This window comes from Podarcis vaucheri (genome assembly GCF_965113315.1).
Source record: "Podarcis vaucheri genome assembly, chromosome: 10".
Lineage (NCBI taxonomy): Eukaryota > Metazoa > Chordata > Lepidosauria > Squamata > Lacertidae > Podarcis > Podarcis vaucheri.
In genome coordinates, this window is record NC_138748.1 from 72,017,136 (window position 1) to 72,038,365 (window position 21,230).

The 21,230-nt window shown below is 47.5% G+C and overlaps 3 protein-coding genes across 3 annotated transcripts in view; all 3 read right to left on the minus strand.

Moving 5' to 3' along the window:
- Positions 1-11,036, minus strand: part of LOC309542339 (uncharacterized protein) — a gene marked incomplete at its 3' end in the record, with an annotated part of 34,803 nt that extends 23,767 nt beyond the window's left edge. The window contains exon 1 of the mRNA XM_082241070.1: positions 10,743-11,036. The remainder of the gene's footprint in view (positions 1-10,742) is intronic.
- LOC309541245 (uncharacterized protein) overlaps positions 1-21,230 on the minus strand; it is a 328,128-nt gene that overhangs the window by 83,220 nt on the left and 223,678 nt on the right. The window contains exons 5-6 of the mRNA XM_082238868.1: positions 16,306-16,450; positions 8,445-8,485 (exon numbers count right to left, since the gene is read on the minus strand). The gene's annotated coding sequence lies outside the window, so the exon portion shown is untranslated. The remainder of the gene's footprint in view (positions 1-8,444; positions 8,486-16,305; positions 16,451-21,230) is intronic.
- On the minus strand, positions 3,783-21,211 carry LOC309542340 (uncharacterized protein; the record flags this gene model as incomplete). The annotated part of the gene is made up of 4 exons (XM_082241071.1): positions 20,773-21,211; positions 19,886-20,541; positions 5,434-5,578; positions 3,783-4,908 (listed from the first exon to the last, which is right to left on the minus strand). The coding sequence occupies exon 4, from the start codon at positions 4,755-4,757 to the stop codon at positions 3,783-3,785; it is 975 nt and encodes a 324-aa protein (XP_082097197.1). The 5' UTR covers positions 4,758-4,908; positions 5,434-5,578; positions 19,886-20,541; positions 20,773-21,211.

The window sequence follows — 21,230 nt, forward strand, 5'->3', positions numbered from 1 at the left end:
CAAGTTCTCTGCCCAGGACTGGCGGGCTGTGCAGCCGAGGGCGGCATTTATTTATGAGTCTTTTTTCTTTCTATAGTCTCTTTTCAAGGTACTACTGTATTTTATCTGCAACATGTTGGAAGGGCAGGCAGTCTCCCTTGTGTAACAACTTAAGCAGGAGGGCATAAGGGGGAATCACACTCACAGGAGGAATGGACTCCGTTACAAGGCATGGTGAATAATTTTGGCAAATTCAATCACAAATATGGTGGAGCGATGAACCCCAAACGACTGAGAACTCCTTGAGAATACCCCCCCATGAGCCCCAGGGAGACCTCGACCTAACCAACCAGGTCTTTTGAATCGTGACAAAACACCCTGGATGTTTGGAGCAGTTTGCATATGCAGACTCCTAGGTAGCGGTCCTGATACGTGGCTACAGAAGTTGAAAGGACAGTATTGTACCTCTCTGATGGTGAAGTGGGCACTGAAGGAGGCAAAAGTAATAAAACCCCAAAAGAAAGAGCACTTTTCCAGAGGAGAGGTGAAAACGAAATAACCATTGTGGCCCCCAATGGTTCCCACTGTTACAGAATTTGGGGGGGGGCATACAAACAGAGGTTTACTCCCGAGTAAACCACATAGGTCTGTATAGTTAAAGCCATGGTTTTCCCAGTAGTGATGTATGGAAGTGAAAGCTGGACCATCAAGAAGGCTGATCGCCGAAGAATTGATGCTTTAGAATTATGGTGTTGGAGGAGACTCTTGAGAGTCCCATGGACTGCAAGAAGATCAAACCTCTCCATTCTGAAGGAAATCAGCCCTGAGTGCTCACTGGAAGGACAGGTCCTGAAGCTGAGGCTCCAAAACCTTGGCCACCTCATGAGAAGAGAAGACTCCCTGGAAAAGACCCTGATGTTGGGAAAGATGGAGGGCACAAGAAGAAGGGGACGACAGAGGACGAGGTGGTTGGACAGTGTTCTCGAAGCTACAAACATGAATCTGACCAAACTGCGGGAGGCAGTAGAAGACAGGAATGCCTGGCGTGCTCTAGTCCATGGGGTCACGAAGAGTCGGACACGACTAAAGGACTAAACAACAACAACCAACCACATAGGGTCAGAGGCAATGACCTCAAGGTAACCCCGCTATACAAGGGCTCCCCTCGTCCTTTCACAACGTTGCACCAAGCACCACACAAAACCCCAACACCCCAAGAATAAAGCACCATTTGTGACCGCGTATCCCGGTGCTATATACAGGCAAGCAGTATGAATAAACGATGTATTTTATGAATGGACAATTTATTTGCATGAGGATGCATCCTGACCAATCAAATCTAGTCTGTCAGCCAATCCCAGCAATGGTCTGGCTCTGCAGGAGCTGCTCAGCGCAGCTATCTTCCATGATTCAACGAGCGCTGACAAGGTGACGACAGCTCCTGCTGAGAGAACAATGGACTAAGTTCATCCAAACCTCATTACCTTGTAATCCACTCATAAAACTGGATCCAATGTAGCAAAGCCAAGTCAAGTCATTTCCGAACCCACTGTCTGTATTGTGAATAGCCAAAAACGCTTAGAAATTCATAGAAAATCACTAGTTTCAACAATTCTCTTCATTCCACCACCAATTTGCGTCATTGGCTAAGGGCTTGGAAACCACACTGTCCCTGCCATAATCCCTCAAGCGGGAGGTCACGTACTCACAGGAAGGTACTCATTTGTGACAATCGCTGGGCAAAAGCTCTCCTCCGGACTTGCCCAGGTGCCAGACTATGCAAACCAAAGTTCTATTGTTCTTTTGCAGTAGGTGCTTAGAATGTACTTCCCAATACATATCCTGTATTTGCCTGTTCCCCTGACACATTCCTCCTATGTGAATCATGTATAACCCTCCCCTTGTCTGATGTAGCAATGATGTAGTGATGATGCTCCACAAACTGCATGCTGGGATAAGATAGAAACTTTTAAAAGTCCTTGTCACCCCATCCTCAGGGTACAATTCCCCGTTGGACCTGTTGCGTAATAAACTTTGGTCTACAGCTATTTGCTCTGGTTGGTGGCTGGACTCCTTCCTTTATTCCGCAGGGACCCACGGGCTCTGCCCAACAAGCTGGGTGGCTGAGGAGCCTCACACCTGGGTCCCCCCTCCCCCGTAACACCAAATTAGCCCTTTATTGGCCAGACCTAGGAGTTTTCATAGCCTTTGGGGGCATACAACACCCGGACTCCGAGCCTTCTTCCCTTGGGGGTTCCCCAGCTGGTGCCTCCCCCCCCTTTACCCAGCCAGCCCATGACAGCAACAGCAGCAACAACAGTAAATTCAGTACGATAATAATATGCACACTGGTCCTCTGGCAGGAAGAATAATAACTTCTGGGACTATGGAAAAGTACTATCTTCCCCAAACCCCAGAATAAGCAGTAGATCTGGGGTTGCACCATGGGGTTCTTGAGTGAAGATGGGACCCATCAGGAGACTTCCCTGGTACCTGCAACCCATCCTTTCCCCCTCTTGCAATAAGGCTTGGGGGAAATCTCCCATTAAATTACAGTATTTTAAGTTTTCTTCAGAACGCGTAGGAGGAAGGGATGAAGTTCTGGTGAAGAAACAGAGTTTGGAGATCACACGTGGTGGGGGTGAGAAAGTTTGGTGCAAAAACCAGTCACACACATATGCACCCATTTTGCATGCTTGAGTACACCAACTCCAGGGCATGAGCTAATTATCAGCAGGGTAGGGGCCAGATGTAGAGCAAGTCCCACACTGATGTCAAAAAACACACAGAGGCAGCAGGGCTTCTACTTCTTCAGTAATAGTTTACTGAGCTTTCAAAGCATACAGTTCTCACTGGGTCCCCAGTGATGCACAAAACTTAGCTCCTGAGAGCAAACCCAGTTTCAGCAGTAAAAAAATACAGCACACAGGATATCTAAGTCAGGCACACAAACCGGCAGAAGGGAGCAAGGGAGGAAAGAGGCTGGAACGACACAGAGCAATGTGTTTTGTCAGGGAATGGTCTGAATCCAAATATGGGGGAATCAATTCTCAAGCAGGTTAGCTTTCCTCAGAAGAGGAGCTGGAGGGGGAGAAACGGCCCCCCTCGTTTCCAGTGGTCTCAGAAGCAGGGAGAGACATAGACACAGAGCAGATTAGACAGGAGTTACCTAGTTGGAGAGAATGACAAGAGAAACAGACTCAGCTGGCCCTGAAGCAGGAAGACAGATTTCCTCTGAGTGGAACATGTCCCGCGCTCCATACATCTAAATGGGTTCTCCCTTGTGAGACTCCCTAGATGTTTCCTAAACACTCCATTATAACTAAAGCACTTTCTGTAACCCTTCCATTTAAACTGCTTCTCCTCTTTAAGATTGTTGTTGGTTTGTAGGGTGGCAACTATTAAAGTTCTTACTGTGCATGTCTGTTGATGTTCCACTAGGACTGAAACTCTTATTGCCTTTGCTGACATTTATATGGTTTGTCTCTTGTGTGAGTTTGTTGATGAAAATAAAGGATTCCACTCTGCCTGCAGCTCTTTCCACACGCCATACAGTTAAATGGTTTCTCCAATGTAAGTCTGCTGATGTTTTCTAAGATTTCCACTCCGATCGAAGATCTTTCCACACTCCATACATTTATATGGTTTTTCACCTGTGTGAGTCTGTTGATGTACAATGAGGTGTCCACTCTGACTGAAGCTCTTTCCACAATCCATACATTTATATGGTTTCTCTCCTGTGAGTCGGTTGACGTGTTCTAAGGGATCCATCATCACTAAAGCTCTTTCCACACTCCATGCATTTAAATGTTTTCTCTCCTGTGTATCTGTTGATGTCTTCTAAGATTTCCACTATCACTAAAGCTCTTTCCGCACTCCATGCATTTATATGGTTTCTCCCCTGTGTGAGTCCGTTGATGTTTTTTAAGGGATCCTCTATGACTAAAACTCTTCCCGCACTCCATACATTTATATGGTTTCTCCCCTGTGTGAGTTCGTTGATGTTTCCTAAGGGATCCATTATCACTAAAGCTTTTTTTGCAATCCATGCATTTAAATGGTTTCTCCCCTGTGTGAATCCGTTGATGTGTTCTAAGTTGTCCACTATCACTATATCTCTTCCCACACTCCATACATTTATATGGTTTTTCGCCCGTGTGAGTCCGTTGATGTCTTCGGAGGGTTGCATTGAAACTGAAGCTTTTTCCACACTCCATACATTCATATGGTTTCTCCCCTGTGTGAGTCCGTTGATGTTTTTTAAGGATTCCATTACCACTGAAGCACTTTCCGCACTCCATGCATTTAAATGGTTTCTCCCCTGTGTGAATCCACTGGTGTAATTTAAGGTCTCCATTCCGACTGAAGCTCTTTCCGCACTCGATACATTTAAATGGTTTCTCCCCTCTGTGAGTCCGTTGATGCATATTGAGGTGTCCACAATTACTGAATCTCTTTCCACACTCCATACATTTATATGGTTTCTCTCCTGTGTGAATCCGCTGGTGTAATTTAAGGTCTCCATTCCGACTGAAGCTTTTTCCACACTCCATACATTTAAAAGGTTTCTCCCCTGTGTGAGTCCGTTGATGCATATTGAGGTGTCCACTCTTACTGAAGCTCTTTCCACACTCCATACATTTATATGGTTTCTCTCCTGTGTGTGTCCATTGAGGCATATTTAGGTGTGCACTCCGACTGAAACTTTTCCCACACTCCATAACTTTAAGTGGTTTCTCCCCTGTTGGAGGTCGTTGATGTGAACTATGTGTGCTCATTCAATGACGCATATTCCACATTTCACACATTTTAATTTCTATTCCTAATGAAACCAAAGGTGATCCATCCCCTGGAGTTCTGACTGTCTTCTCCATCTCCTTCTTCAGAGTGGGAGGAACGGAAATCCTGTTTGGGTTTCAAGGAAGAGAACTAAGGGAAAGAGAATACATCAAGCTCCATTAGCACCTTCTCCTATTTCAACGTCTCCTACATTCCCTCACCTCCTACCCATGTTCCCAATTTTTAGGAAATGAAGTTGCAATGTCATCAAATGATAGTAATGATAGTAATTCATCAGCAACTTACATAATCCTCAATCAATGTTCATAAAGCAGCTTGATTTTTTTAAAAAATGATGTGCTGTCTCATCTTGTGCCCATCTTCTGACGCAGGACTATCCTAAAATGACACTGAAAAGCAGGATATTCAAGGCAAATAGATAAACTCTACTTGGTGGAAAGTGTAGTACCTTGAAAATGTAGTATTGATTCACTAATGGCCTGAAGTTGTGTTATTTCTGGGGACATGAATTTATTCCTGTTCTGTCTTAAAGATCATAATCATACAATCTCATGGGGTGTTAGGGGAGCGTTAGTACCTTTGGTGGGGGACATGTTGTCCACCTTCTGGGGTAATCTACCCACCATTGGTCCCCACCCTGCACTCAGCTCTCACCTGTGGCTTCCAGAAACTGTCAGGACGGAATAGGGACCACAATCCCAGGAACAGCTTCAACCGGCAGGCTAAAGCAGGTGAGGATAGATGATGGGTCTCAAATCCTTGGTGTATTAGGGAATTCTGTTGCAGGTGAAGGCAGGCCCTGGTGGATGGAGAGGATGAGAACAACAGTCAAGAAGGCAGATTCTGCCCATTCTGCAGAGGAAAGTGAGGGCAAATGGGGCTGATCAACCAGGGAAGAGGACCCTTCGAGAAGGAAAACTCTGGTCGTAATACTTTGGTACACTCCCTCACTTCCTCTTGAGCTAGCTTTAGGAGAAGAAAAAGCTGCGGAGAAAAACCTACACAAATCCAGAGTGGACTCTCTAAGGCGGTTGGATGGTGCCCTGCACACCTCCTTCCAGCCACTACTGCAGCCAAGCTGATGCCTAACGTACTGCTCTGCTTTCCTTGGGACCATATAAGCCAGGCTGAGAAGGGGGTCTTGTCTAGGCAGCCCTAAACCCCCAAACACACTGTCCAGCCAGTGCTGCTAACACAGCAGTTTCAGGGGGAGCGATGAACTCAGACCTGTGTATCAAAGTCTCTCCAATGTGGAACAAGGAAAACAGAAGTGCTGTTTATATCATACATCAATTTAAAAGTATTCAGATTATTTGTCTTTTGAAGAAGAGACCACCAAGTATCGTATGGCCCCTTCAAACCTAATGAAAGTCTTGTGCCTGGAGCTTTTGGGGGTGCAGGACCAGGAAAGCTTCTTCCATCATTATCCTTCCAATTGGGATTCAGGCCTCATCATGGAACTGAAACTACCCTGGTTGCTGTGACTGATGATCTCTGATGGTCTAGAGGCTGAGAGGAAAAGCTGTTTCCTGGTTCTGCTGGATCTCTCAGCGGCTTTGGAGACCTTTGACCATGGTATCTTTCTGGACCCTCTAGGGGAGCTGGGGTGTGTGTGGTCAGACACCTCACCTGTGCTAATACTGGCAGTCTTTGGCCTGTATAGACACACCCTGTATGTAGAGACTCCAGCCACAGTCTATCATGAAAATGGGTCCTTTGACTGGGAAAATTCATGCAATGGCTATCATTGGGTGCTGATGGGTTGTATCTCAGCTTGTCAGTCACTCTGACATTGCCTACAAAGAATAAGAGGAACAGAAATGCTTTTGAGGTGCAACTTCTATATCAAGCCTGAGAGCCGTTCATGGACTCTGGACCCCTGTTTCTGATGACAGGTGTAAATTATCCTCATCCTCAATGAACCAGGCAGTGGAAAAGACAATAATGATGGAAGCCTGAGAGAGAGGAAAAGGTTTCTGGCTGCTTCCTGGGTGGGATTGCGGAAACAAAGAGCCGCTTCTGAGAAGGCCTGTCCCCTCCTCTCTTCCTCTTTCCTCTCCTCTCCAGGGGGACCAATGGTTGGACTTGGCAGAAACCGCTGTATCTGCCATTAATTTGATTTTGAATTGATATTAGAACGAATTGATTTTACAATGCATTTTAATTAATTGCTTGTGATTTTATGTAAACTGTGATACTTTTATTGTTGTAAGCCACTCTGAGCCCAGCTTCGGCTGGGGAGGGCGGGATATAAATTATTATTGTTGTTGTTGTTGTTGTTGTTGTTATTTGGACAGGTCAGGGGCTTATGGGATGGGAATTGGGTGGAGCTTGCAGGAAAGAAGTTGTGTCTTGTTAAAGGAGAAATCTGAGGACCCCCTGGACAAAAAACAAGGACAGCAGCCAGGAATACCAGAGCAGAACAGCAGCCAGTAGGCTTGGTCTTTATTGAAGACGGTCGTGACAGGACTCCCACCTGCCACAAGGTGGAACAAGATGGAAGCCCCAAACAAAAGAGAACCCAAACTTTTATTAGCTGCTGCAATAAACGAAAATCTGCCATTATTCCCTTATGGGGGACACAAGAGCCCTCATAGAGTCCTTTGTAGGTTCTCCATCGGTCAGAGGAAAAAACAGAGGCCAACCAGAGAATAATGAGAAGCAAAGCAGCTTGTAAGCCTGATCTTTACTGAACTGTTGCAACAGGGTCTCCCCTCACACGCAGGAGAGGAGAAGGACCCCGAACCAAGGTGTGTCTGCCCTTATATAGACATTTGAAATTGCCCACCTTGGAGTCCAAGACCACCCCCAGAAACATCATACCTACATGACAGAAAGGGCGGGCTAAAGCAGAAATCTGAGGGGGTTGTTTACCTCCTGTCTGGCAAGTTACCTGTTAATGCTTACTGGATTGATACCCTGGGGAGCCTGGCCAGTCTTTTGTAATGATAAGTACTTAGTTCCTGAGCCAGGTCACAGGCTCACACCCTATTCAAACCCTTAAGACAGGATTTGTGAAGGAAGAGGCAATGGGCAGGCTGCTCCATTTGACCTTGCAGAGAAAACACCTGGTCAGCCTGGGAGTCAGAATGGCTCCATGGCTGCTCTCCTGTGCAGGTTCAGATATGGGGCCTATATACCTATGTACATGTTTGCCTGCTACATTTATGAACCTTCATTATATACATAAGACCTTAATTTATTTATTTCACTGCTAATCCCAATGTTACACCCCCCCAAACTACATCATGGTTACATCATGGAAGGGGAGGTCTGGTGGCAGTAATCTGAGCATCCTGGACCCTGCCCCATGGCTCCCCTTGCCCTCCACCAAACACCGATTGAGACATTTACATTTCACTGCTAGGGGCAGAAGTGCTCAGTAGTCAGAGCAGAAGGGGGGGGGTGCAAAAAAATACGACCGCCATGTGGCCTGACTTATGCCCCCCCCCAACAAGAAAGGAAACGGCCGCCCTTTTGGCCTACAATTGGAGGGCGGTGGATGGCGGTGGCAAGGGAGCCATGCCTCCCCGCCCCACCACTACAAAAAAACAAGAAGGCCACCCCCGCGGACTAGCTGGCCCCCCGCCCAGAAAGAAAAGCCAAAAAAATACAGCCTAGCCTGGCGGAGGAACCATGCCCCTTCCAATCAGGCCAGAGGTTACCTTAATCCGGCCGCCAGGACACGCTCCTGAGGATCCTGATCCTGTAAGGAAGAAAACCAAAAGGGGCTTGGACAAAGGGGTCGGCCTCTTTTCTTTGGCCTTTGCCCCACCCCCGGCTGGCCACCCATTGTCCTCCCTGACCTGTTTCCCAGCCAAGTTAATCCCACCCTTTTGTCTTCATCTGGGTTGGTTATTTCTGGAATGGCTACCTGTCTGGCACTCAGGTATCAGGATGCCAGGGATTATCCCTCAGGCAGAGGGGCTGTTGAGTAGCTGAGCTCACATGTCTATAGGAATTTCTGAAGTTTCCCCAGCGAGCCAGTACATAGAGACATTTATCAGTGAATTCTTATATTTGGTATCGTGCAGGAGAGGCCCTTTGAATAAATAGGAATAAACTGTGATGGAAGTGCTTTGTGGGGACAAGTCACTGTTACCGGAAAAATCCGAGGGCTCTCTTGGACAAAACAAAGACACCAGCCAGAGCAAGTCAGAGCAAAACAGCAGCCAGTAGGCTCGGTCTTTATTAGGAAAAGACTGTCGCGACAGGACTCCCACCGCCCACAAGGTGAAGCAAGATGGAAGCCCCAAACAAAGGGAGACCCTAACTTTTATTAGTTACTAATCCCCTAAGCTACACCCTCAGAATTACATCATATTTACATCATGATTATATTAAAAATAGGAGGAGTTGAGGAGGAGCTGCACAGGTAATCCGAGTGTCCTAACACCTGGCCGGAGCCTCCTTTCCCCTCCCCACATGAGTCATATTTAAGAACAAAGGGAAAGGGCGAAGTTTCCTGCCCCCTGAGGGGAATCTGGTCACAGTCCTTTGTGAGAGTCCGCGCGGAATACACTAAGATATGCAGTTCATTGTATCCTTGATAGCCTTCCGTCCATCACCGATGGCTATCAAGGTTGTCACGTCTACTAGGAAGGAACACAGAGTACGTGACTGCTCGGTGAAGGGATTATGGCCACTTGATATCAGGCCACCCCCCTTTGATAGTCCTTGCAATATGCAGCAGAATAAAAGTGGTCCGGTGAAAATCCGAAGTACGGCTGATTTTTAGTGAATTTATAAAGAATATTGTCTTTGAAGTTCAAAGCACTTTCGCCTTCAGGAAGCGGCTTGCTACATTTTGATCAGTCACGGTCAATTGAACTCGGAAACTTTGTATTGAGAGCTGTCAAAGGTAAGGGGAGAGAGCGGCAGTAGCCTGCAGTACCTGCGTGGCCGCCGCAAGGGGCGCTGTTCGATAATGCTGATTGGCTGAGGCGGGCGCCGATTGACAGCAGAGTTCGGACGGCCGGTCTACTCACAATAAAAATAGGGCTATGCGGAGCGCTATAGCGGGAAGCTGTCAAGCTAGCGCTTCCTTATTTACGGAAGGCTTTAAGGGATGGCCCTCTAAAAGGGACATCTCCAGGGTCAGGAAGGGGAGATGTGTGCATGTGTGAGTGTGGTGCTTGTGTAACACGTGTCAGTGAGATGGGGGGGGGGTTTCCGGCGACATCACAAAAGTGATGGTGCTGATTTTGGTAGTGGGCTGCATGTGCATGATATCTGCTGGAGGGGCAACCCCCCCCCAACTTATACATGAATTCGTGCAACAGTCTGGACAGGGCAGGGGCTTATGGGGGGGGGAGTAGGATAGAAGTTGCAGGAAGGAAAGGGTGGGGGGACACGACCCCCCACTTTCCAGGGATCCCACTGGTAGCTTTGAAGGGGTGGCCGATTCCTGGGTGGGAGGGAGAATCCAAGGCGGCCCCTCGAGAAAATCCCCGCAGGCACCATGATGGAGACGTGTCCCCAAAGACTGGTCTTCCTGACTCTCTCTCTCCCCCCCCCCACCATTGCTGCCCTTCCCTGCCCCAGGGATGCTCCCCCTCCCCACTTCCTCGACCCCCTCCCTCTGTCCCAGAGTCTCCCCTGAACCCAGAGGCCCCCCTTGGCGCGGCTCACCCCACGCCCTGCGCCCCCATCTCTCCGTCCGGAGGGGCCCCCCAAGACGAGCAAGGGAGGGACAGGGGGGTCTCTATCCAAGCGTCCCTCACGCCCGTTAACCCTTTCATGGCCCACCTCTTTCCGCGCGGAACCCACAGCGCCCCAGGGATGTCTGCGCGGGGAAATGGGGCGAGGGGGCTTCGTTGGGATCCCCTGGGTGGGCTTCCTAAGGGTCCAAGGAAAACCCCCTTCGCAGCACGCGTGCAGGGATCCAGATCCACAACAGGCGCTTTGGGGAGCTGGAGGGAGTCTCTGGATCCTTCTCTCGCCTCCCCCCGCGAACCCTTTACCTCTTTGTCCTCGCTCCCGATTCTCCTTTCCTTTCCTGCAACATCCACTTGGGTGGGGGGGATTTACCTGCCGCCCCTCCTCCCCTTTCCGAAAGCGCGCGCCCCTAGAGCTGCGGCGCAGAGCCCGAATCCGGCGCAGAAGCTCCACTTGCGGGAGAAGCAGGCAATCTGGGAGGGGGCTCTTTCCCCCTCCCCCTCCCGGAACAGAAGTCGGATGGCGAGGAAGAGGAAGAGGAGGAGGAGGAGGAGGTGCAACGTATGGGGGCGGGATTTGGGGTTGTGGGGGCGGGGTGAGAGAAGGATGTGCCGGGAGGGGAGGGGAGGAATGGGGGTGGGGAGAGGAAGGTTTTTCCCCTCCTTTCTTCTGGGGATCAAGAGAGCGGGGGAGGGGCTGATCCCGGCAATCCACTCGCAAAGTGGGGTCTCGCACCCCAAAATGTTTACATTGCAAAATCCCGCCCTCCCCCACCCCACGCCACGAGATTAGATCCTTCCGTGTTTCAGGTACTGGTGCACATTGAGCAGTGGCTTGGACTCTGTGACTCCTGTGTTACGGGGGGAAATGGGGCTTTGGCTTTTGCACACACAGCCCCGACACCCAGGTAAAATTCATGCAAGGAGTGAAGCAGCCCAGAACTAAAGTGCGCTGGAATTTCTACATCCTCAGATAGGTTTTTTCACCTCCTGATGTAGCGATGTTGTAGTGATGATGCTCCACGAACTGCATGCTGGGATAAGATAGAAACTTTGAAAAGTCCTTGTCACCCCATCCTCGGGGTTCAATTCCTCTTTGGACCTGTTGCGCAATAAACTTTGATCTACAGCTATTTGCTCCGGTTGGTGGCCGGACTCCTTCCTTTATTCCGCAGGGACCCACGGGCTCTGCCTGATGAGCTGGGTGGCTGAGCAGCCTCGCACCTGGGTCCCCCCCCCAATAACACCAAATTAGCCTTTTATTGAACAGACCTAGGAGTTTTGATAGACTTAGGGGGCATACAAGACCCGGGATCCGAGCCTTCTTCCCTTGGGGGTTCCCCAGCTCTTGCCTCCCCCCCCCCTTTTCACCCAGCCAGTCCATGACAGCAACAGCAGTAAAATAAGTACGATAATAATATGCACACTGGTCCTCTGGCAGGAAGAATAATAACTTCTGGGACTATGGAAAAGTACTATTTTCCCCAAAACCCTGAATAAGCAGTAGATCTGGGGTTGCCCCATGGGGTTCATGAGTGAACATGAGACCCATCAGGAGACTTCCCTGATACCTGCAGCCCCTCCTTCCCTCTCTTGCAATAAGGCTTGAGGGGAAATCTCCCATTAAATTACAGTATTTTAAGTTTTCTTCTGAATGTGTAGGAGACAGGGAGAGGTTCTAGTGAAGAAGCAGTGTTTGGAGATCACACGGTGGTGGGGGTGAGAGAGTTTGGTGCAAAAACCAGTCACACACAGATGCACCAATTTTTCATGCTTGAGTACAGCAGTTTCAGCAGTAAACAAATACAGCACACAGGATATCTAAGTCAGGCACACAAACCGGCAGAAGGGAGCAAGGGAGGAAGGAGGCTGGAAGGACGCAGAGCAATGGAGGTGTGTCTTTTGTTTCCTGTCGTCTGGGAGGGAAGTCAGCAACTCAGCATATTCAGGGCTTCTGCCAGCAGCTTCCAGGCAAATGAGCATCCTGGAAACACACACTGTGATTCTTGGTGTGTTGCCATATCAATTGTTTTTGAAAGGTTATCATGATGTGGTCTAGAAACCAGTATGACAATATATCGCCCAGCCACAATCCTCACTGACCACGAGCAATCCAGATAAACCCTCACCTCTTCTCTATCAAAAGGTACTTTACATCTTAGATCATAATCACATTGTTTGACATTGCCTTCAATATTTTATTACGATAGAGTTTTACACATAAAAAACCAGAACTTCACATACACAACATGTGTTAAAGACAGATTTCCTCCTGAGTTCATTTCTGTGAAGAAAAGAGTGGACTCTGAGAGGAAGACCTCCAACACTCCATACATCAAAATGGGTTCTTACATAGAATCATAGTTGGAAGAGACCACAAGGGCCTTCGAGTCCAACCCCCTGCCAAGCAGGAAACACCATCAGAGCACTCCGGACATATGGTTGTCAAGCCTCTGCTTAAAGACCTACAAAAAAGGAGACTCCACCACACTCCTTGGCAGCAAATTCCACTGTCGAACAGCTCTTACTGTCAGGAAGTTCTTCCTAATGTTTAGGTGGAATCTTCTTTCTTGTAGTTTGGATCCATTGCTCCGTGTCCGCTTCTCTGGAGCAGCAGAAAACAACCTTTCTCCATCCTCTATGTGACATCCTTTTATATATTTGAACATGGCTATCATATCACTCCTTAACCTCCTCTTCTCTAGGCTAAACATGCCCAGCTCCCTTAGCCGTTCGTCATAAGGCATTGTTTCCAGGCCTTTGATCATTTTGGTTGCCCTCCTCTGGACACGTTCCAGTTTGTCAGTGTCCTTCTTGAACTGTGGTGCCCAGAACTGGACACAGTACTCCATCAGAGAGTCTCTGGATTTTCCTTATACACTCCATTGTAAAGAAAGCACTTTTTGCAATCTTTTCATTTAAACTGCTTCTCCTCTTTGAGTCTGTTGATGGTTTGTAGGGTTTCAACTCCAAAGGTACTTCCTGTCCGTGAATCGGTTGATTTAGAATTTCCACCAAGACTGAACCTCTATCTACTTTCCTGATATTTATAAGATTTGTGCTTTGTGTGAGTTTGTTCGCATAAATCAAGGGTTCCACTCTGACTGGAGCTCCTTCCACAGTCCATTCATTCATTCATTCATTCATTTATTAAGAGATATTTATTAAAATTTTCCAATTTATACAAAATGAAAACAGAAAAAAGAAAATACAAAATAAAAATGTTTAAAAACAATCCATTCTTTCCATTACTTAACTTTCTTTTACTTATTTCCCGGACCTCCTCACGCCTCCCTTTTTTGTATTCCAATTCATTTTATTAGTTCAGCAAATCCTTTCCCTCTTTATTTAACTTAATCTGTAATCTATAATCTTAAAATAATATCACATAATTTTTTTACCTATTAATCCATTTTTCAAATTCCTTTATAGCATTATAACTAAAAACCCCTATATTTCAATCCAACATCATTTTAACACTCATTAATTTTGCAATATTTCTGTAAATAGTCTTTAAATTTCTTCCAATCTTCTTCCACCGACTCTTCTCCCTGGTCTCAGATTCTGCCAGTCATTTCTCTTCAGATTGTATAAATCTTTCGGTTTCTCTTCAGATCGTATTAATTTTTCGCCTTTTCACAGTCCATACATTTAAACAGTTTCTCCCCTGTGTGTCTGCTGATGTTTTCTAAGATTTCCATTCTGACTGAAGCTCTTTCCGCACTCCAGGCATTTAAATGATTTCTCCCCTGTGTGAGTCCGTTGATGTATATTGAAGTGTGCACTCTGACTGAAGCACTTTCCGCACTCCATGCATTTAAATGGTTTCTCCCCCGTGTGAATCCGTTGATGTTTTCTAAGGTCTCCATTCTCACTGAAGCACTTTCCGCACTCCAGGCATTTAAATGGTTTCTCCCCTGTGTGAGTCCGGTGATGTGTTCTAAGTTTGCCATTATCACTAAAGCTCTTTCCGCACTGCATACATTTAAATGGTTTCTCCCCTGTGTGAGTCCGTTGATGTATATTGAGGTGTCCACTCTGACTGAAGCTCTTTCCACACTCCATGCATTTAAAGGGTTTCTCTCCTGCATGAGTCCGCTGATGTGTTCTAAGGGTTCCATTATCACTAAAGCTCTTTCCGCACTCCAGGCACTTAAATGGCTTCTCCCCTTTGTGAGTCCGCTGGTGTATATTGAGGCGTGCACTCTGACCGAAGCACTTTCCGCACTCCAGGCATTTAAATGGTTTCTCCCCTGTGTGAGTCCGTTGATGTATATTGAGGTGTCCACTCTGACTGAAGCTCTTTCCACACTCCATGCATTTAAAGGGTTTCTCCCCTGTGTGAGTCTGTTGATGTTTTTTAAGGGTTCCATTATCACCAAAGCTCATTCCGCACTCCATGCATTTAAATGGTTTCTCCCCTGTGTGAGTCCGTTGATGTTTTTTAAGGGTTCCATTATCACTAAAGCTCTTTCCACACTCCATACATTTAAATGGTTTCTCTCCTGTGTGAGTCCGCTGATGTAATTTAAGGACTCCATTCTGACTGAAGCAGTTTCCACACTTCACGCACTTAAATGGTTTCTCCCCTGTGTGAGACCGTTGATGAGTTTTAAGGTTTCCATTCTGACTGAAGCTCTTTCCACATTCCATACATTTATATGATTTCTCCCCTGTGTGAATTCGCTGGTGTAATTTAAGGACTCCATTCTGACTGAAGCACTTTCCGCACTCCATGCATTTATATGGCTTCTCCCCTGTGTGAGTCCGTTGATGTGTTCTAAGGTTTCCATTCTTACTGAAGATCTTTCCGCACTCCATACATTTAAATGGTTTCTCCCCTGTGTGAGTCCGTTGATGTGTTTTAAGTTTTCCATTCTCACTAAAGCTCTTTCCGCACTCCATGCATTTAAATGGTTTCTCCCCTGTGTGAGTCCGTTGATGTATATTGAGGTGTCCACTGTGACTGAAGCTCTTTCCACACTCCATACATTTATATGGTTTCTCCCCTGTGTGAATCCGTTGATGTGTTCTAAGGTTTCCACTGGTACTTAAGCTCTTTCCACACTCCAGGCATTTAAATGGTTTCTCCTCTGTGTGAGTCCATTGATGTATATTGAGGTGTTCACTCTGAATGAAGCTCTTTCCGCACTCCATACCTTTAAATGGTTTCTCCCCTGTTGGAGGTTGTTGATGTGAACTATGTGTGCTCATTCAATGAAGCATATTCCACATTTCACACATTTTCATTCCTATTCCTAAAGAAATGAAAAGTGCCCCATTCACTGGAGTTTTGACTGTCTTCTCCATCTCCTTCTTCAGAGTGGGATGAAAGGGAATCCTGTTTGGGTTTCCAGAACTAAGGGAAAGAGAACACATCAATCTCCATTAGCACCTTCTCCTATTTCAACGTCTCCTACATTCCTTCACCTCCTACCCATGTTCCCGATTTTTAGGAAATGAAGTTGCAATGTCATCAAATGATAGTAATTCATTAGCAACTTTCATAATCCTCAATCAATGTTAATAAAGCAGCATGATTTTTTAAAAAAATGTGCTGTCTGATCTCGTGCCCGTCTTCTGTTACAGAACTATCCTAAAATGACACTTTAAAGGTGATATTCAAGGCAAATAGATAAACTGTACTTAGTGGAATATGTAGTACCTTGAATAAGTAGTATTAATTTATTTATGGCCTGAAGATGTGTTATTTCTAGAGACGAATTTATTCCGGTTCTGTCTCAAATATCATTATTATACGATGTCTTGGGGTGCTAGGAGAGCATTAGTTCCTTTGGTGGGGGTCATGTCATGCTCCTTATGGGGTAATCTATCCATCAATTGTCCCCAACCTGCACTCAGTTCTCACCTGTGGCTTCCAGAAGCTGTCAGGATAGAATAGGGGCCACAAGCCCAGGAACGGTTTCAACCGGCCAGCTAAACCAGGTGAGGATAGCTGATGGGTTTCAAATCCTTGATGGGTTGGGGAATTCTGGTGCAGGTGAAGGCAGGCCCTGGTGGATGGAGAGGAGGAGAACAACAATGAATCCCACAGTCAAGAAACCAGATTCTGCCCCTGCTGTGGAGAAAAGAGAAGGGCAGATGGGGCTCGTCAACCTGGGAAGCGAGGTCCTCGAGAAAGAAAACTGTGGTCCTAAACCTTTGCTGCCTGGTTTTCTTCATGAAAAGAAAAGTCTCTAAGAGGGTTGGATGGTGTCCTGCACACCTCCTTCCAGTCACTCCTGCAGCCAAGCTGGTGCCTAACGTACTGCTCTCCTTTCTCTGGGACCATATAAGCCAGGCTGAGAAGGGGCTCTTGTTGTCTAGGCAGCCCTGAACCCCCAAACACACTGTCCACACTCGCTGTACTGCTAACACAGCAGTTTTGGGGGCAGCGATGAACTCAGACCTGTGTATCAAAATCTCTCCAATGTGGAATATGTAAAACAGAAGTGCTGTTTATATCATACATCAATTAAAAAGTATTCAGAATATTTGTCTTTTGAAGAAAAGACCACCAAGTATCCGATGGCCCCTTCAAAGCTAATGAAAGTCTTGTGCCTGGAGCTTTTGGGGGTGCAGGACCAGGAAAGCTTCTGCCACCATTATCCTTCCACTTGGGATTCAGGCCTCATCATACGACAGAAACTACCCGGGTTGCGCTGGTTGATGATCTCCAATAGGCTAGAGACCAAGGGCAAAGCTCTTTCCTGGTTCTGCTGGATCTCTGCTTTTGAGACCTTTGACCATGTTATCCTTCTGAACCCTCTAGGGGAGCTGGGGGCACTGCTGTGCAGTGGTTCCCCTCCTTCCTCCTGGGCCATGCCCAGAAAGTGGTGTTGGGGTATGAGTGTTCAGACCCCTGGGCTCTCACTTGTGGGGTGCCTCAGGGCTCTGTCCTCTCCCCATGCTTTTTAATATCTATATGAAGCCGCTGGGGGAGTTTTGGCTGGTGTTCACACGCATGTGGATGATACCCAGCTCTTCCCTTTTAAACTGGAACCAGTGAAGATGAACCAGTGAATGCCCTGTGTTGGTGCCTGTAGGTGGTTTGAGGATAGATGGTGGTTAACAGATTGAGGTTGAATCCTGACAAGACGGAAGCACTGTCCCTGTGGGACAGGTGGCAGGCAGACCCTACCAGCCTGCACACTGTCTCACTAAAGTGGTGCATGCTCTGGTTATCTCCTGCTTGGACCACTGCCATGCGCTCTACATGGTGCTACCTTTGAAGGTGACCCAAAAACTGCAGCTATTCCAGAATGCGGCACCTGGACTAGTAACTGGGAGCAGCCGCCAAGACCACATTTCATTGGTCCTAAAGGATCTTCCCTGGCTTCCAGTGTGTTTCCAAGCACAATTCACACTGTTGGTGCTGACCTTTAAGTGTCATGGCTGCATTTTTCAGGAAAAGAAAAGTGTTGATCTAATGTATACACATCATTCCTAGTCTATTGGTTCAAGAAGGTTCTGGTGGTTTTACTCTGTGTGATTCAAAGTGGTGTTTTCTCCAGCTGGAACATTTTAGCTGACAAGGGAGTTTCCTTTCTTCTGAGAGCAGGTGGTGGGATCAGTTGTTATGAGGTTATGCTGAAACCTTCCTTGTTTCTGGGAACCAGAAGAAGCTGGTTTAAACTGGGGTGAGCCAGGCTTGGTATCCAGTCCCAAGGTGACTCTGACATGGAATTTTTTATAAATCGCAGTATTGAAAGGCGCCTGGTCCCACTTCCTAGTCTGCAATTCTCTACTCTGCTTGTCTGTTTCTTACATGACTGCTGCTTTGATATACCAAGTTATGGTTTTACTGTAAGTTAGGTTTTTGCTAGCTTTTGCCTTCAGTACTAAATTTCTCTGCTGAATGAATTTTTTGCTTCCTCTGAGTGTTTTTTCCTACTCTGCTAACTATATGTCGGTCTTGGAGATCGCTATGGAGGAGTAAGATCTGCGACCTAAAGCCCTAAACTGCCTCGGCCCTGTAGACCTGAAGGAGCGTCTCCACCCCCATCCTTCACTCTGAACACTGAGGTCCTCCTCTGAGGGTCTTCTGCTGGTTCCCTCCCTGCAAGAAGTGAAGGTACAGGGAACCAGGCAGAGGGCCTTTGGGTGGTGGCACCCACCCTGTGGAACGCCCTCCCTTCAGAGGTCAAGGAAATGAACAACTATCTGACATTTAGAAGATAGCAGAAGGTAGACCTGTATTGGGAGGTTTTTAATGTTTGATGTTTTACTGTCTTTTATGTGTACTGGAAGCTGCCCAGAGTGGCTGGGGAAGCCCAACCAGATGGACTACATATACATATGCAGATGGACTACATTGTATAAATGCTACAATCATTCTTATCATCTTGTGATTTTTTGCAGTTATTTTGGAATTCGTACTGCGAAATCAGATCACTAAATGTTATGGGTGGAGAAAATCACAGGGTTGTCGTAGACGATAATCCCACCCACAAACTCTCATTCACATACAGTCTGTAAATTTGGGAAGGTCACACAGCTCACCTGCGCTAATACTGGCAGTCTTTGGCCTGCATAGGCACACCATGTATGCAGATCCTCCAGCCACAGGCACTGTCTATCATGAAAATGGGTCCTTTGACTGGGAAGATTCATCCAGTTGCTGTCATCGGATTCTGATGGGTTGTATCTCAGCTTGTCAGTCACTCTGACACTGCCTACAAAGAATAAGAGGAACAGAAATGCTTTTGACTTCTATATCAATCCTGAGAGACATTCCATGGACTCTGCACCCCTGTTTCTGATGACAGGTGTACATTATCCTCAGCCTCAATGAACCAGGCAGTGGAAAAGACACTTTAAGATGGAAGCCTGAGAGAGAGGAAAAGTTTTCTGGCTGCTTCCTGGGTGGGATTGCGGAAACAAAGAACCGCTTCCGAGGGAGAAGACAAGGCGGCCCCTCGGGAGACTCCTTGTGGGTGCCCGATGGAGAAGTCTCCCTACAGACTGGTCTCCTCCTCCCCCCCCGCCAGTGCTTCGCTTCCTTGCTCCAGGGATGCTCCCCTCTGTCCTCCCCCCAGCTCCCGCACCCTTGGCCCCCTCCCTCTCTCCCGGAGTCTCCCCTGCACCCAGAGGCCCCCTGGGCGCGGCTCACCCCTCGCCATGCGCGACCCATCTCTCCTTCCGGAGGGGCCCCGCAAGACGAGGTGGGGAGGGACAGGGGGGTCTCTATCTAGGCATTTCTCTCACCCGTTAACCCTTTCATGGTCTGCCTCTCTCCACGCGGAGCGCACAGGGCCCCAGGGATGCCTGCGCGGGGGAAACGGGGCCAGGGAGTCCTCGTGGGACCCCGTGGGTGGGCGCCCCATGTCCACCCCTGCCAAGGAAAGCCCCCTTCGCAGTACATACTCAGGGATCCAGGCCCTGCCAGGAGAGCTGGAGGGGTTCTCTGGATCCTTTTCTCCCCTCTACCCCCCCCGCGACCCCTTAACCTCTTTGTCCTCGCTCCCAATTCTCATTTCCTTTCCTGCAACATCGATGGTTTTTTGGGGGGTCCCCTGCCCCCCCTTTTCATTAACAGGCCCTCTCTTTATCCAGTTCATAACTGTTGCCCCAAAAGGACCAGGTGCACAGCCTGGGGGTCATTTTGGTCTCAAAGCTGTCCATGGAGGTGCAGGTTAATTCTGTGTCCAGGGCAGCTGTCTGCCAGCTCCTTCTGGTACGCAGGATGAGACTCTCCATGCCCGCAGACTGTCTCACCAGAATGGTGCATACTCTGGTTATCTCCCGCTTGGACTACTGCCATGCGCTCTACGTGGGGCTGTCTTTGAAGGTGACTTGTAAACTGCAACTAATCCAGAATGTGGCAGCTAGACAACAGAATGGGAGCAGCCGCTGAAACAACATAACACCAGTCCGAAAGGATCGTCACTGACTCCCAGTACATTTCTGAGCACATTTCACATTGTTGGTGCTGACCTTTAAATTGCCGTGGATGCATTTTTCAGGCATAGATTCCTGTTATGCCTTCAGTCACAAATTTATTTGCTGAAGGAATTTTTTGCTGTCTCTGAGCGTTTTTTCCTACTCTGCTAATTGTATGTTGGACTTGCTCTGGAGATCATTGTGGAGGAACAAAATCTGCAACCTAAAGCCCTAAACAGCCTCACTCTCTGTAGACCTGAAGGAACGTCTCCACGCCCATCGCTCAGTCTGGACACTGAGGTCCTCCTTCGAGTGTCTTCTGCTGGTTCACCCCCCACCTTCACTACTAAATTTCTCTGCTGAATTAATTTTTTGCTGCCTCTGAGTGTTTTTTCCTACTCTGCTAACTATATATCAGTCTTGGAGATCGTTCTGGAGGAGCAAGATCTGCAACCTAAAGCCCTAAACAGCCTCGGGTATGTAGACCTGAAGGAACGTCTCCACCCCCATCGCTCAGTCTGTATGCTGAGGTCCTCCTTCGAGGGTCTTCTGCTGGTTCACCCCCCCATGAGAAGTGAAGTTACAGGGAAGCAGGCAGAGGGCAAGGAAATGGGCAACTATCTGACATTTAGAAGACAGCTGAAGGCAGCCCTGTATAGGGTGGTTTTGAATGTCTGATGTTTTACTGTCTTTTATATGTACTGTAATTTGCCCAGAGTGGCTGGGAAAACCCAGCCAGATAGGCAGCGTGGAAATACTACAATCATTCTTATTATATTGTGATTCTTTTGTAGTTATTTTGGAATTCGTTCTGCAATATCAGCTCATGAAATGTTAGGAGGGGAGAAAATCACAGGGATGCCATAAACTGTAATCCCACCCACAACTTCTCATTCACATACAGTTTATAAA